Below are 13,349 nucleotides of genomic sequence, written 5' to 3'. Positions count from 1 at the left end.
TTACCTGTTCCACATCTGTTCTTTCATTATCTTTAGAAAAATGAACTTCCTGGGCAGAAATGAAAGCAACCTCACATGACTAGATAAATGCCAAGTAAGAGATCACATCATCCATCTAGTATCGTGCAGCAACAATGTCAAATAATAAAGCCAAGTCACATCTTCAATGGAGACACACAGAAAATTTAGGATCCTCATGTAATCTTTATGAAGACTTCAACTACCATATTAAAATGCTATGAGTTCATCACTTTAAATGAGAAGACTTGAAAACATATAAATGCCATAAATTTTAAACCAGCTGTTTTCCTTTATACATACTGCACAGAAAGTCTTTGGAAACCTATTGCATAAAAAACATTACTGTTAATAGTACCGTCTGCAGAATAAATTAATTTTTAAAAGTTTAAATGAAGTAGGACCAAATTTAAAACAATTTGCTGCTTAACCACAATTCAAAATCCTTTTACTCTTTCTTCTATTCTTAACTACAGTGTGTATTTTTCATGGGGCACGAGGTAGCTTATAGGTATTGGAACAGGGAGAGTCCAAGTTACTAGAAGGCAAAAGGCTGGTCAGTCGGTCTCTACAACTGTGCTAGCTAAAGTAGCTCTAAACTTAAGAGACTTCACATTTAGGGAATTCAATAGGTGGCCACAGAGGTCATAAACAATAACCACCCTATTGCCATGTTTATTGTTCAAGGTATAGGGAAACCACCCTAGAAGGACAAAAGCATTTTAGTGGGTAGCACTGAATAGCTCAAAACCTTCATGAAGAGGTAAAAGGAAAAGAAAGTCAACAAACAAATAAGAAGAAGAAACAAAGGGAAAGTTCATGATTTACCACAGAGATCAAGCAGCTTCCTTTGGCTCAGATATTTTCAACTGCTTCCTTTCCCTCCAAAGACAGTACATCAGCCTCCTCACAAAATGCCCTTTGTTCTTTACTGATTTGGCTCGTTTTATGTGCTAGGCAACATATTAGCTAACTAATCAAGCAACCATGAGTAAAATCACCAATTGTCTTATTTTATATTTAAAAAAAATCTTAGAAAAAGGTCTTTTGCTTTCAAAAAGCTTCATTTATTACTGTGCTATGAATAAGAAAACCTCCACCTCCAGGAGATAAGCTCCATATCTGGTGAGGTAACAGATGTGGGAGGAGCCCAGGATCGCCAAGGAAGGCTTCACAGAACAAGAAGTTCAAAGAACGAGATAGAGCCGCCTTGAACAATAAATAACCAAGTGAAGGTGTAACAGTATGAAAGAGAGGGCACTCCCAACATGAGGAGTTCCATTCAAGGGTCTGCAGGCAGAAGAGCAGGACCTGGGGAAGGCACACAGCTCCATGTCCTGACCAGAACCGGCTCGTGGTTTATTGAGGAAAAACAAAGACAAACATGAAAAGGGTCTGGAGTCCTTATGTACCTCAGGGAGAGGTTATGGAGAGTCTCTGACATTTCTCCAACAGGGCAGTGACTTGGTCAGTTAGGGTAAAGGAGAAGTAATCTCAGAGGAGAAAACAGACTTGCTACCCAGAAGTTCAAAGCCAATCTATTCCTTCTTTAGCAACTTTATAGAAATTGAGTTTATGTTCCAAGGGCATTTGCTTTATCCAATCTCCCTTCCTTTCTTTCTCTTCCTCTTCATATATTTTATTTTTTTTAAACTCATTATATAAATCCCAAATCCATCTAGGCAGGATAAAAGAAAGAAAGAAAACTAAGGTAAGAAGGCAGATGGGTAGGCGGGCTATCAGTTCTCCCAACAGAAGGGGAAATGAACTCTACTTTGACATATTTTATTGAAATTCAGAGATTCGATAGCACACGTTATCCAACACAAGTTATAGTATGTATTATTTTTCCTCTTTCTATAATTGGCTTCCTGACTTTTTCTACTAATTTCCAGCTCCTTTCACTAAAATACTATTACCTTTAAAATCTGTTTTCTAATTTATTGTTTCACTTTAAACATAACACCAAAATAATATATATTAAATTCTCCATTAAAAGTGAAGCACATTAGTGGCATAGATACATAGAAACATAAAACCACCCAGAAACAATTTTTACAGCTTTGAGCTAATTAATTTCCAAAATATCCTTAATCATAACATTACTTTTAATACATGATGAGAGGAGACAGATTTTCAGGAAGAATGATTTCATAATCACTGAGTTAATAATTTATTTCAAAAGACAGTACTCCCTGAATGATAGGAACCACCCCCAAATGTCCACGCCCATGAATACATTGGACAGGCATTTGAGATTCCAGCGACATACCCAAACAAGTAACTACAATGACTTCCTATACTTTTTTCCTACCAGATAAAGAGTCTAAAAAGAGGGGTTCTAGTAAAGTTCTGGCTTTATCCATTTGTACAGCAGTCTTAGATCTGCAGAAAGCATTTGGAATCTCAGAATCAAAAAAAACAAGTGAGGTAATCCAACAGCCTTTCCTGTAACAAAAGACCCAGGTATCACCAGCTGTCATTTAACATGTTTATATTCTCAGAAAATCCAAACCCATTACCGGGTTTTTCTTAATACTTTGTACCTATGTCATTTCAGCATTTCTTTCTAAAGAACATCTCTCTCTGAGGTCGAAGTTAAAAGATGAGCGCCTGCATAGGTTACCCTAGGATTATCTGCCCTCTCTTATGACTCACAGAATTCCAAAGAGGGCAAAATTATTAGGGCAAATTCCAACTTCAAAGGAAATTCCCCAGCCAGGCCAGTTGCCAATGAACTCTAATATCAATACAAAGAGAAACTCTTCTTGGAAGTGAAGAGTCTGGGAGATAAGGTTAATTAAGCCATGCCCGCTGAGGAGCAACCACCCACTGTAAGAGGAAAGAACTTTCTTCATGTAATCAAATCCCCGAAAGTAATCATGAAAAAAGACTTAAAACAATTTCATAGACCACCTCAGAGTTCTTCTACTCTCTATAAATCAATATAAGAGTTTAAGGAAATACTCACCAATCAATTAAGTCACAAGTCTCTTTTGGGGGTGTATTAAAGTACCTCTGAAGCAACGTACAAATCTACATATGAGACACGTGTAGATAAAAGGTATTGATCATTATTTGCAAGGATAGGCATGAAAAAAATCAAAGCCATAATAATCGCTCACCTATTAGAAACTCGGGATTTTTTTTTTTCAGAAACTCAGTATTTTATGAATCTATATAACAAAGATAGAAAGAACCAAGAAAATAAAGAGGATGGGAGATAATTAAAATGTAATTGCAATACTTAAGAAAAAAGAAACATTTTGCTCATAACAGAGAACACTGTGCATTTCTTCAGAACTTAAAGAATTTATTCTTATCTTACTAACGATTTTATTTAACATGGTTCTTTGCTTTCTAACCCTATAACAAATTAGAACTAATAAATTATAAATGGAGAAGACTGCTCTGTACACTGACACTCTTAAAAGATAACCAATTAAAAATTAAATCAATAGAAAAACATAGAAAGTAAAGCATTTGAGTATTTAGTGGAACTTATATGGTCCTACATACCTCTATATTCCCTAAGACTTATTATAACATTGCAAAACAATCTCACACACAAATGTACATGCACAACCCTGATATCATTAACAGCAAACCCCAAAGTATACACAGAAAAAGAAAATTCTGTAAAGGCCAATATCCTGTTATAAACAAAAGGTTGACCTTGTGTTTTGTGGAGGTACTAATATTTGCTCTTGGATCTTCAAAACTAAAGTCTAGCATTGTTTTATAATTGTCCTCATGAAAAATCAGTGTAAAACAAGTGTTTATCAACCACTGCCTATTTGACCTAGATTTTCATCATAATATTTGAAACTACAAAGTTGTTCAAAAATGTGATGCAAATATGCAATGAAGAGCAAATGTTAAGAATGGGGACTATTAAATTACTTCTTCCTCAGCATATATTTAACTATAATTTCAGATAAACTGACGTGACTTTTCCCTTCTGCACACAGCCTTCAGCAGCAGCTGGTATGACTTTTATACACTAATTAAGGACATATAATATTCTATACTATGCATATTATTCCCATTTTCTGGAAGGTTCCACTAACAACAAGAACTTGAATTTTCCAGTAGCTACACAGTTTCACTCTTTCACATTATTCACAAAGAAAGGCTTCCTTAACCATCTCTTAGAAAATGTAGAAAGCTGATTTTTCTCTAATTTCACTGTTTCTATCTCTTTAAGAATAATACTTAGCTTTTGACTCACAGGGTTTGTCAAGAGTACATTATGAAATACTCCTACCTCTTGAAAGCAATGCTGGCTTTGCACTCCCAGGTGTAAATAGTCAAGACGAATGGGGTAGGAGCTGGCCAGCTATTCTCACCAAACATGTTTCCTCCTCTTCCTAGACCAGTGCTAGACTCCTTTTCCTAGTCTCCTCTGTAGTTAGGTGGGGTTAGGTGACTAAATTCAACCCAAAGACATGTGGGTGTGCCTATGGAAACATCCACATAAACCCACTTCTTCCATTTCCCTTCCATCAGCTTGATCTAGAGATGTACATTGACCTTGGAATCCAAAAGCAGAAGGCAAGTCACAAGTCAGAAACTGTCTGGGGCCTGAATCACCACTAGAATCACCACGAGCCTGCCACTCAGGAAAGTCTTTTTCATCTTTATGTGAGGAAGAAAGAACCTTCTTTTCTGTTTGAACTACATTATGGGGATTCCTTTAGCAGTGCTATGGACACAGTAAGAATTATATAATGGACATAATAAGAATTATATAAACTGAATTACCCACCAACATTATTTGTAAAAAGTAAAGTTGAGAAGAAATAAATGCACAAAATAAATTTAAATTGAACATTTTGGTAAAAGATTTGTGCCTCGGAATTGGAGAATAAATAAAATGCTCTCTCTGGTTTATGTTTCAAACTTGAATATCAGATTGAGAAGTTCAGAATTAGCAATAGCAAAAGAATGAGTCAGTTAATTACAAAGTTAAAGTAGTCAAAGAAAACCCAAAATAATATTTAATACATTTAACCTTCCTTATTTCCCACCAATATTGTACTCCCATCATATTCTGTTATAAACCTTTAAGAGACTGATATAGAATATTCTTCTTGAACACAACTTGAAATAAATAATTAACTGGGAGACTGAAAATGTTTTAGTTATATGGAGCTTATTGAAATGGGATTTGACCTATTATTTCATTAAAAAGCCAACTGGTCAGACTCATCCGGGAAAGCCATAACCTACTTCACTTGTCCTATGACTCTATTTCATTTACCATTCATTTTCTACAGTAACATAGTATGAACGAACTGTAGAGAAAATACTCACTTGGACATTTTGATATTTGTTTGTAGCTTTGTCCTGGTTTTAGTTCCCTACTTAAGGACTAAATGGCACCACAGTGGGCAATGCACTGGAGTAAAAGTGGTGAATCATTAAAGAGTTCGTAAATTTTAAAAACAGGGGCAGGTCTTCTGGGCCCCATATGCTTCTAGAAAACCCAATGTTGTGCTGTATTAATTGAACCGTGAAACTTTTATTAGTCCTCTTTAAAAATGCTTGCAGTGAAGCTTTTATTAATGCTTGCCCTCAAATTGTTTATACTACTTAGCATTTCCATAACAATTTATATTTCAAAGAACTTTTTGATCACAAGTTAAATCTACTACATTTCTATAAGAGAATGCAGCTGCTTAGCAAAACAGAAGCATAAAGGGAAAACTCAATTAATTTTTGCCTAACATTTGGCAATGAGAAAAGGAACAGAATATTAGATCTTCCCACAAACCTTAACTTCTGTTTGTATAAGCCCAGTCTTCTCACTCCATACGGGTGGAATGATTGTTATAAGTGTTCTCACAATGGTGAAGAAAAGAGAAATTAGTTACCTTTATACAAGGGCTTTGAAAACTAATGTTACAGGATTTTGCAAGAGCTATAGCAGCTCTACTATTCAAAGTCACGTAGATGCCCACAAGGCCACAGCATTGCCCAAGATCAAGAGGCATCACACACATTGTGTTCTATGTTTCAAAAAATTCCTTTGGCTACATTTTTGTCAAAATTACATTATACAAATTAGATCCATCAAAAGTAAAAGTCATGCTGGAATTATTCTAAGGTTGATGCAGCTTTTATTTATTCACTCTTAAAAATGTCCAGGCTTAAGTTATGTTTTCTATATTCTTGGGATCATACTAAAAATCTGATCTAGGTTAAAAAAGATGAAAATCAGTTTTGACTTGGGATGGGGGATGTCCTCTATCTATATCTTTGGGTCACCTCCACATAAAAACATGATGGCCTTGGGGAGCCTGGGTGGCTCAGTGGGTTAAAGTCTCTGCCTTCAGCTCAGGTCATGGTCCCAGGGTCCTGGGATCGAGCCCCACATCGGGCTCTCTGCTCCGCAGGGAGCCTGCTTCCTCCCCTCTCTCTGCCTACTTGCAATCTCTCTGTCAAATAAATAAATAAATAATCTTAAAAAATAAACAAAACAGGATGGCCTGGACAGCAGAGAATACATATAAAGGCAAGAGAATTTCCCCACAAATTATTACCTCCTAGAGTTTTCAATAGCACTAGCTTTTCACTTAGCAGAAAGCAAAATCACTGAGTTATACATTAGCTCACAAGAGAAATACGTATTTCTACATTGAGATAGGATTTAATGATGTATTTTTGGTTTTTCTAGAGTCTCCAAGTGAGAAATTATAGTGTTTGTTAGACAGATTAAAAAACACTTCCACACTTTGCCAAGTCACAGTGAAGAGCATTATGCAATCTGTTATCTAGTACCCTCTACCCAAGTCAACAGCATAATTCTCTTTAGGGGAGGAGTCTGAGAATCTGTATTTAAAATAAGAGTCCCATGTGATATTTATTAACTGACATGTTTGGAAAACTCTAGATTAGATGAGCCCTAAAATCATTCCTTCTGGGATTTGGCAATCCTGATAAAAATTAAATTACTAGAAATGTCATCCACACTGCTGTACAAAGGAAATTAACTTCTGTTCCTATATTTATTAAAATAATACGCTGAATGGACCAAAACTACTTACTCGTCTGTGTCTCCCACTAAAGAGTGCTGTCCACAAGGGCAGACCAAGATTTAGCACTCTGCATCCGTACTGAGTAACACAGAGCCCGGCACAAAATGCTTGATGAGCTTTGAATTACTGACTATCGCAACTGACGCAGCTAGCTGCCAGTCTCATCCAGACAGTCCTCCCTCCATTCAAGCTCTTCAGTGCCCAAAAAGCAACACCCAGTGCTCTAACTTAGAACATTATTGAGGCACCAAGATTAAAATAAAAACCAGTGAATTCTATATTCAAAAATCAGCACTCATTGTTTGACTGAATACATGATCAAGACAGCAATATTTAGTACTTGATATCAACTATAATTGAACAGGGATGGAGAAGTTTTATGGGGAAAACAAGAATTCACACGATCCCCGAACCAATTTTCAAGACAAACATAAATACTCTGTCCAAAGCACTGACTATTAAAGAATTTCTGGAATAACTGGAGTGAGTCTATTTTTCTGGTGCACAATAACTCCTTAGAGCCCTTGGCAGAACAAAAGCAAAACAAACGGATGGTGATTGCCTCAGGGCAATTTAAGTCTCTTTTTCGATAGCTTTTCTTTTCTTTTCTTTTTTTAAGAATATGTAAGAAAAACACTTTTTCTAAATCAAAAGATTAGGTTATTTCTCACCAGTAGAATATATATGGCACAATAAGATACAGGCTAATAATAGCAGAACAATGTTTTCATGTTTATGGCCAGAACATTTTCTTTTACGTAGGCAAAGTGCATTTCAGGTCTCAATCATAGTTTGCATTTGTAATATATAGAAAAGATTCCCACCCACCTGGCCCATTTGCTATGACATCCCTCAATTCGTATTTCATTCATAAAAACTTCCCAAACAGAATTAAGACCTCTGTATGCTGCTCTCAATATAGCAGAATATTTTTTAAAAAGTACTCAGGGAAACTTTAGCGATTCTAACGTCCAATGAACTTCACTCAGTAGTTGTCTCATTTATCACCCACTTTTTCCCTTCTCCTAACTGAACAAATATCATGGCTGGCAAGAACTTCCTGATTTAAACAGCAGCCTCAAAGGGTATTTTCATATTATAAGATCAATATTCTTGAAGGAAATGCTGATTTCAACTGTCAAATTTTACCACTTGTGAGTCAATATCGGGCATATACAGAATTAATCTAAGTATTTGGTATTATTTTACTTTATGTGTTTTTTTTTTTTAAAGATTTTTATTTATTTATTTGACAGAGTGAGATCACAAGCAGGCAGAGAGGCAGGCAGAGAGAGAGGAGGAAGCAGGCTCCCTGCCGAGCAGAGAGCCCGACGCGGGCCTCGATCCCAGGACCCTGAGATCATGACCTGAGCCGAAGGCAGCGGCTTAACCCACTGAGCCACCCAGGCGCCTACTTTATATTTTTTTAAAGAGTCCAAAAAATTTGTCCATCTTACATACTACAATACCTTTATATATATGGAAACTCTAAATTAAAAAAAAATGCTACAGGTTATCATCCTGAATATAAAAAGTTGAGCTATACATCCTATTCCCTCCTCCTCCATATGGACCTCGAAGCAAGGATTCATGTCCACTTTCTACAAAACAATCTATGCTGGGTAGACAATAAGACTTCTATTTAACTTAACAAATAGTTTAACAAATCCCCTTTAACCATGTCTGTTTCTTCTCCCTCCGGAGGGGTTAGGTATATGCACGCTCTGTTTTCCTTCTCTCTTTTACCACACAAAGTTCAGTAACGTTACTTCCGACCACTGGCCCCTTACATACCCACACCATGCCTGTAGCTTTCTTGCCCAGTATGCTTTACCTTTTCAGCAGTTATCTCAATAGCAACAAAAATCTCACCCTTCTCCACACATCAGCCAAGAAAACTAAAAGTGGTATCACCCTTACACCAACATTCCAAAAAAACACAACTTTTAGAATGAAATTAGATGTGATATGGACCTACCTGAGAAATCCTCTAAGGTGCCCATAGTTCACATTAAGTATAAATATTTCTCTACCCTGTTTATCTTTCTGTTCTTGGGTCCACTTTTCTTTAAGCATGTAACATTTTTTTTTTTTAAAGATTTTATTTATTTATTTGAGAGAGACAGTGAGAGAGAGCATGAGCGAGGAGAAGGTCAGAGAGCGAAGCAGACTCCCCATGGAGCTGGGAGCCTGATGTGGGACTCGATCCCGGGACTCCAGGATCACGCCCTGGGCCGAAGGCAGTCGTCCAACCAACTGCGCCACCCAGGCGTCCCAAGCATGTAACATTTAAAAATATTTATTACATACTACTGACTCTCTTCTTTAACTAAGGTTGTCAAAATATTCCTGTATTCACTGCAAGCTAGCTACCTTTAGATAGGCTTTGATGGCCTAAATTGGAAATCTAACCATTACAATAATGTCGTTAATGGGATTACGTGTTTCTCATTACAGACGAGTGGGGCCAGGTGTAAAGGTGTTAGACAAACGGTAAATAAACTAAACAGACACTGAAATTGCTACACTTGCACTCTTTAAAAGTGATTTTCATAAAATGAGCGTAATTATAATTTGGATCCAAATTTTTCCTGTCTAGTTTTATCCTTCATTAGCCATGATGGCATCTGCATTTTTTGGTCCATTTCAAGATTACATATCTTGGTAAAGTTGCTGTTTCAAATGTTTCGCTTGGATATAACTGTTGTCACTGACATAAATTCTATTGGCTCATCATTCAGTCTGCCCCATCACTCTTCTGTGAGGCCAGTATGGGAGGTAAACCGACAGTATGGGGAGGATATGATAGAGGTGGGTGGAGAATGAAGGGACATGACACCATTGTTTTAAATATGTAAAAAGTCTATTTTCCGGTCTGGAGAATTAAAGACAAACTCCTATATAAATTTTAGATCATAATTTCCAGAAATGAAGGAAGTTTTCTGCCAGTTCTGTACTTAGCCAATTTGTTCCTACTCATTTTTGTATGGTTTTTCAACACATTCCATCGCAAGAAAAGGGGGGAAAAGATATTTGACTACAATGGTTCTAAATTAAATGACTTTTTAAAATTATGCCATTTTGAAACATTAAATTTAAAATAAAATTATATTTAAAATGCAATATATACAAATATAAAATGCAAACATTTTAAGTTAGTAGATTTAATAGATTAAGAACTTATGTTAATCTTACTAGAAAGGATAATAACAGTATGCTACAAAGGTGATAAGCAATATAGCTCCCCCACAGGGCTGTCTATGGGGTGCAGGTGGGGCAGAGAGCAGCAGGGGAAGGAACAAGTATAGCAGGCTAGATCAGTGGTTCCCAAAGTACAGTCTCCAGGCAAATAACATCACTCGGGACAACCAGTAAAACATGAAATTCTAGGGCCCCACCCTAGACATTCTGAATCAAAAACTACGGGGATGTGGCTAATTTTTATCAAGACCTCCCAGTGATGTTAATGTGTGAGAACCATTGGGCTACGGGGACTCAGAGACAAACAGCCTAGGCAACTCTTCAACTGTTTACTCAGGGGACAATGCCAATTACAAATAGTGACTTTAACTAAAAACTCTGGAATATCTTTACTATGTCACTTGGAATCAACAGTCACAATTCTATCCTACAATAATTTCCAGTTCCATATTCAACCTACAAGCTGGCAGGCAGCCCGCTGAGAATGTGAGGAAAGGTTGATGAGACAGTGGAATATCAGAGCAACATATCTGGGCGTGGCACTCCATGGATCGAAAATCTTGGCAAAAGGTTTCCTTTTGTAAATCCTGAATATAATATTATACCAGTTTCAACCTTGGGAGTTGGATAACTCAAGGATATCAACACACTAAAAGGGTTATTTTTTTTTAAAGAAGAAAATAGAAATAGAAATAAATTATCCTATAATGATCCAAGCAGAAAATTCTTTTTACAATTTATCCATGATTAACTCATGATATCCAACCCTACTCCGTCATTCTGAGACCTGAATTATGTTTGCTCCAAAAGTGACACTCTGTTCCTACAGGAATGGGTGTTGGCTCTGCTTATCACAACACTAAATGAGCCACATATTACACTAGACTCAGAGGAAGCAGGTGTCGAGATTATAATTAAATACATATATAGGAAACAGGAGTGGTGGCAAAGAAGGCCAGGGAGGAGAGATATCCTTCCTGTGTGTCAAAAAAATGGAGAAGGTGTAAATCCACGAGCTGCTTTCTAAGCCCCACAGCACAATTTAAAAGCATACAGACACGTATTAGGTCAGAAAGACTATGGGTGTGAATTAGATGCCTACATCATATTTAATAAATATTAATAACGTCACAAAATCCAATCCAATGCTACATTAGGAGCAGAAGGATTAAAGCCTGGTGCTCAGATAACAATGCAAATGAAATTAGTGCCTGGAAAGCAAACCGGGTTATGTAACAGAGGATTAGCTATAGAATATAAAATTCAAAATTCATCATATTAACCAATCTTTGTCAGGAAAAAAAGTCCTTTCATGACTTAAACTGATTGCTTTGAAGCAACACAAAGCAATGTCTTTCATATAAAATCTGTTAATAGTTTAAGAAGGAACCAGACTGACCAGGCTGCACTGGCGAGCTCATCATGGGACTCTGGAGAAGGACGAACAAGACGGGCTGCAGACTCACAACCTTCCCTTAGCAGTCAGTGTTGGTCCGGGAGGGGCTGGCAGAGGAGAAACCTAGAATGGACAAAAAAATTAGATGTGTATGATACAGGTTTTGTCAAGCCACATCGGAAGACAGAGAACTGGCTTTGCATCTCAGCTCAACCCCAGGGGGGCCGTGGGTCTTTGAGGCAGTCATACCAACCTCCCCAGGGTCATACGTCTTCATCCATAAAAAAGCAAATTGACCAGTCATGCTTTAAAGCACAGAAATATCAAGAATATCAAGGAATATGATAGGCATGGAAGGAATCTGTGAGGAAGAAAGCACTTCCCAAAATTATAATTAGTTTCCTGTATACTATTCACTTGAATTTGTTTGCTGTTATCATTACTATACAAATTAAAAATATCTTTTGGAATTTGGATGTAAGTGTCTCATTGCACAGTATGATTAAACATCACTGTCAAAGATTTCCTTCTAGGGACAGGAGTTCTTAGTGAAAAGAATGTAATGGATCAAATTAAGGACCAAGTAGGTCATGAACTGTAAGAGTGAGAGAAACTCCCTATTATAATTTCCATTTCTTCTTGAAATCTTTTGTAATTTTGTTCCAGCCAGAAGTAGTAACAGCCATAGTCCTTCTAGGAGTGGCACTTACAGGATGGACTTCTTGAAAGGAATTTAAGGGACTTTCAGCTTTTAATTTGAATGTAGTCTCACTTTTAGATACTTCAGCAAAGGAAAAGCAAATGGAAGGACATTTTCCTCACAGTTTACTGGAATGTCAAAGTTTAAAAAAAGAAGAGGAAGAAGAAGGCTTTAAAATTGTACTTAATGAGTTTCTTACTAAAATAGTATATCCCAATTGCACTATTTTTATAGAAAGAATGCTGTAAGACTGAGAATTGTACTTCTTTCTCTTGAGGATCCAACATATTTATTGGGACTTAATTTCCCATCAGTATTTTGAAAGTGTTATTACTATTTTTGCCCAAATGTATAAAGAAGGATATAAATACATACTTCCTTTGAAGAACTATATAACATCATCATGAACACCTATCATACTTTGAGTGGTCTCTACATAGAAATAGGCTAGTAACTAAAACAGTTAAGCAGGAGTCATCAGCTAAGCAGGCTAATTCTCATCTTATCTTTGGTCCTGGAAATGTATTCAAATTTAGTAACAATAAAATGTATACTTTTATAAGTCTCCTTCAAAAATGACAGTGATGTGCTTGTTTTTTACTTATTTGCACCTAATTACACTGATAGCATTATTTTAAGAATCTGAATTTCCATGTTGATGAAAAACCAGTATTTCTACCCCAAAAAAAGATGAAAAATGAAAAGCAGAAAACTCTTTTGATTTCTGTATTAGCAGAAGCATAGTGACACTGGCTTTGAAATGAAAAGATGTCAATATCATATTTTAAAGTAGTAACACTCATGTGTATAGTTCTTTAGAGTCACAGAGTACTTGCAGACACATTGCCATTTTAATACCATTTTCATGTCAACCATGTTAATAGAGACTAGTAAATCTCCCCTCCCTTTATGGGTGAGAAAAATGAGGTATCATCTACTTCATAACTAAAAGGTAATAAAACCAAAATTGAAATTGAGTGAGATATGAATTTAT

General features: G+C 36.4%; 1 protein-coding gene across 1 annotated transcript in view; it reads right to left on the bottom strand.

Moving 5' to 3' along the window:
* HDAC9 (histone deacetylase 9) overlaps positions 1 to 11,778 on the bottom strand; it is an 872,408-nt gene extending 860,630 nt beyond the window's left edge. Inside the window, exon 1 of the mRNA XM_044246154.1 lies at positions 11,659 to 11,778. Within this exon, the coding sequence (XP_044102089.1) occupies positions 11,659 to 11,683 (25 nt within the window). The 5' untranslated portion in view covers positions 11,684 to 11,778. The remainder of the gene's footprint in view (positions 1 to 11,658) is intronic.
* Between the last annotated feature and the right edge of the window lie 1,571 nt (positions 11,779 to 13,349).

This window comes from Neovison vison, chromosome 4, assembly GCF_020171115.1.
Source record: "Neovison vison isolate M4711 chromosome 4, ASM_NN_V1, whole genome shotgun sequence".
NCBI lineage: Eukaryota > Metazoa > Chordata > Mammalia > Carnivora > Mustelidae > Neogale > Neogale vison.
Note: the sequence above shows the minus strand (reverse complement) of the source record. Positions and strands in the feature narration are given on the sequence as shown.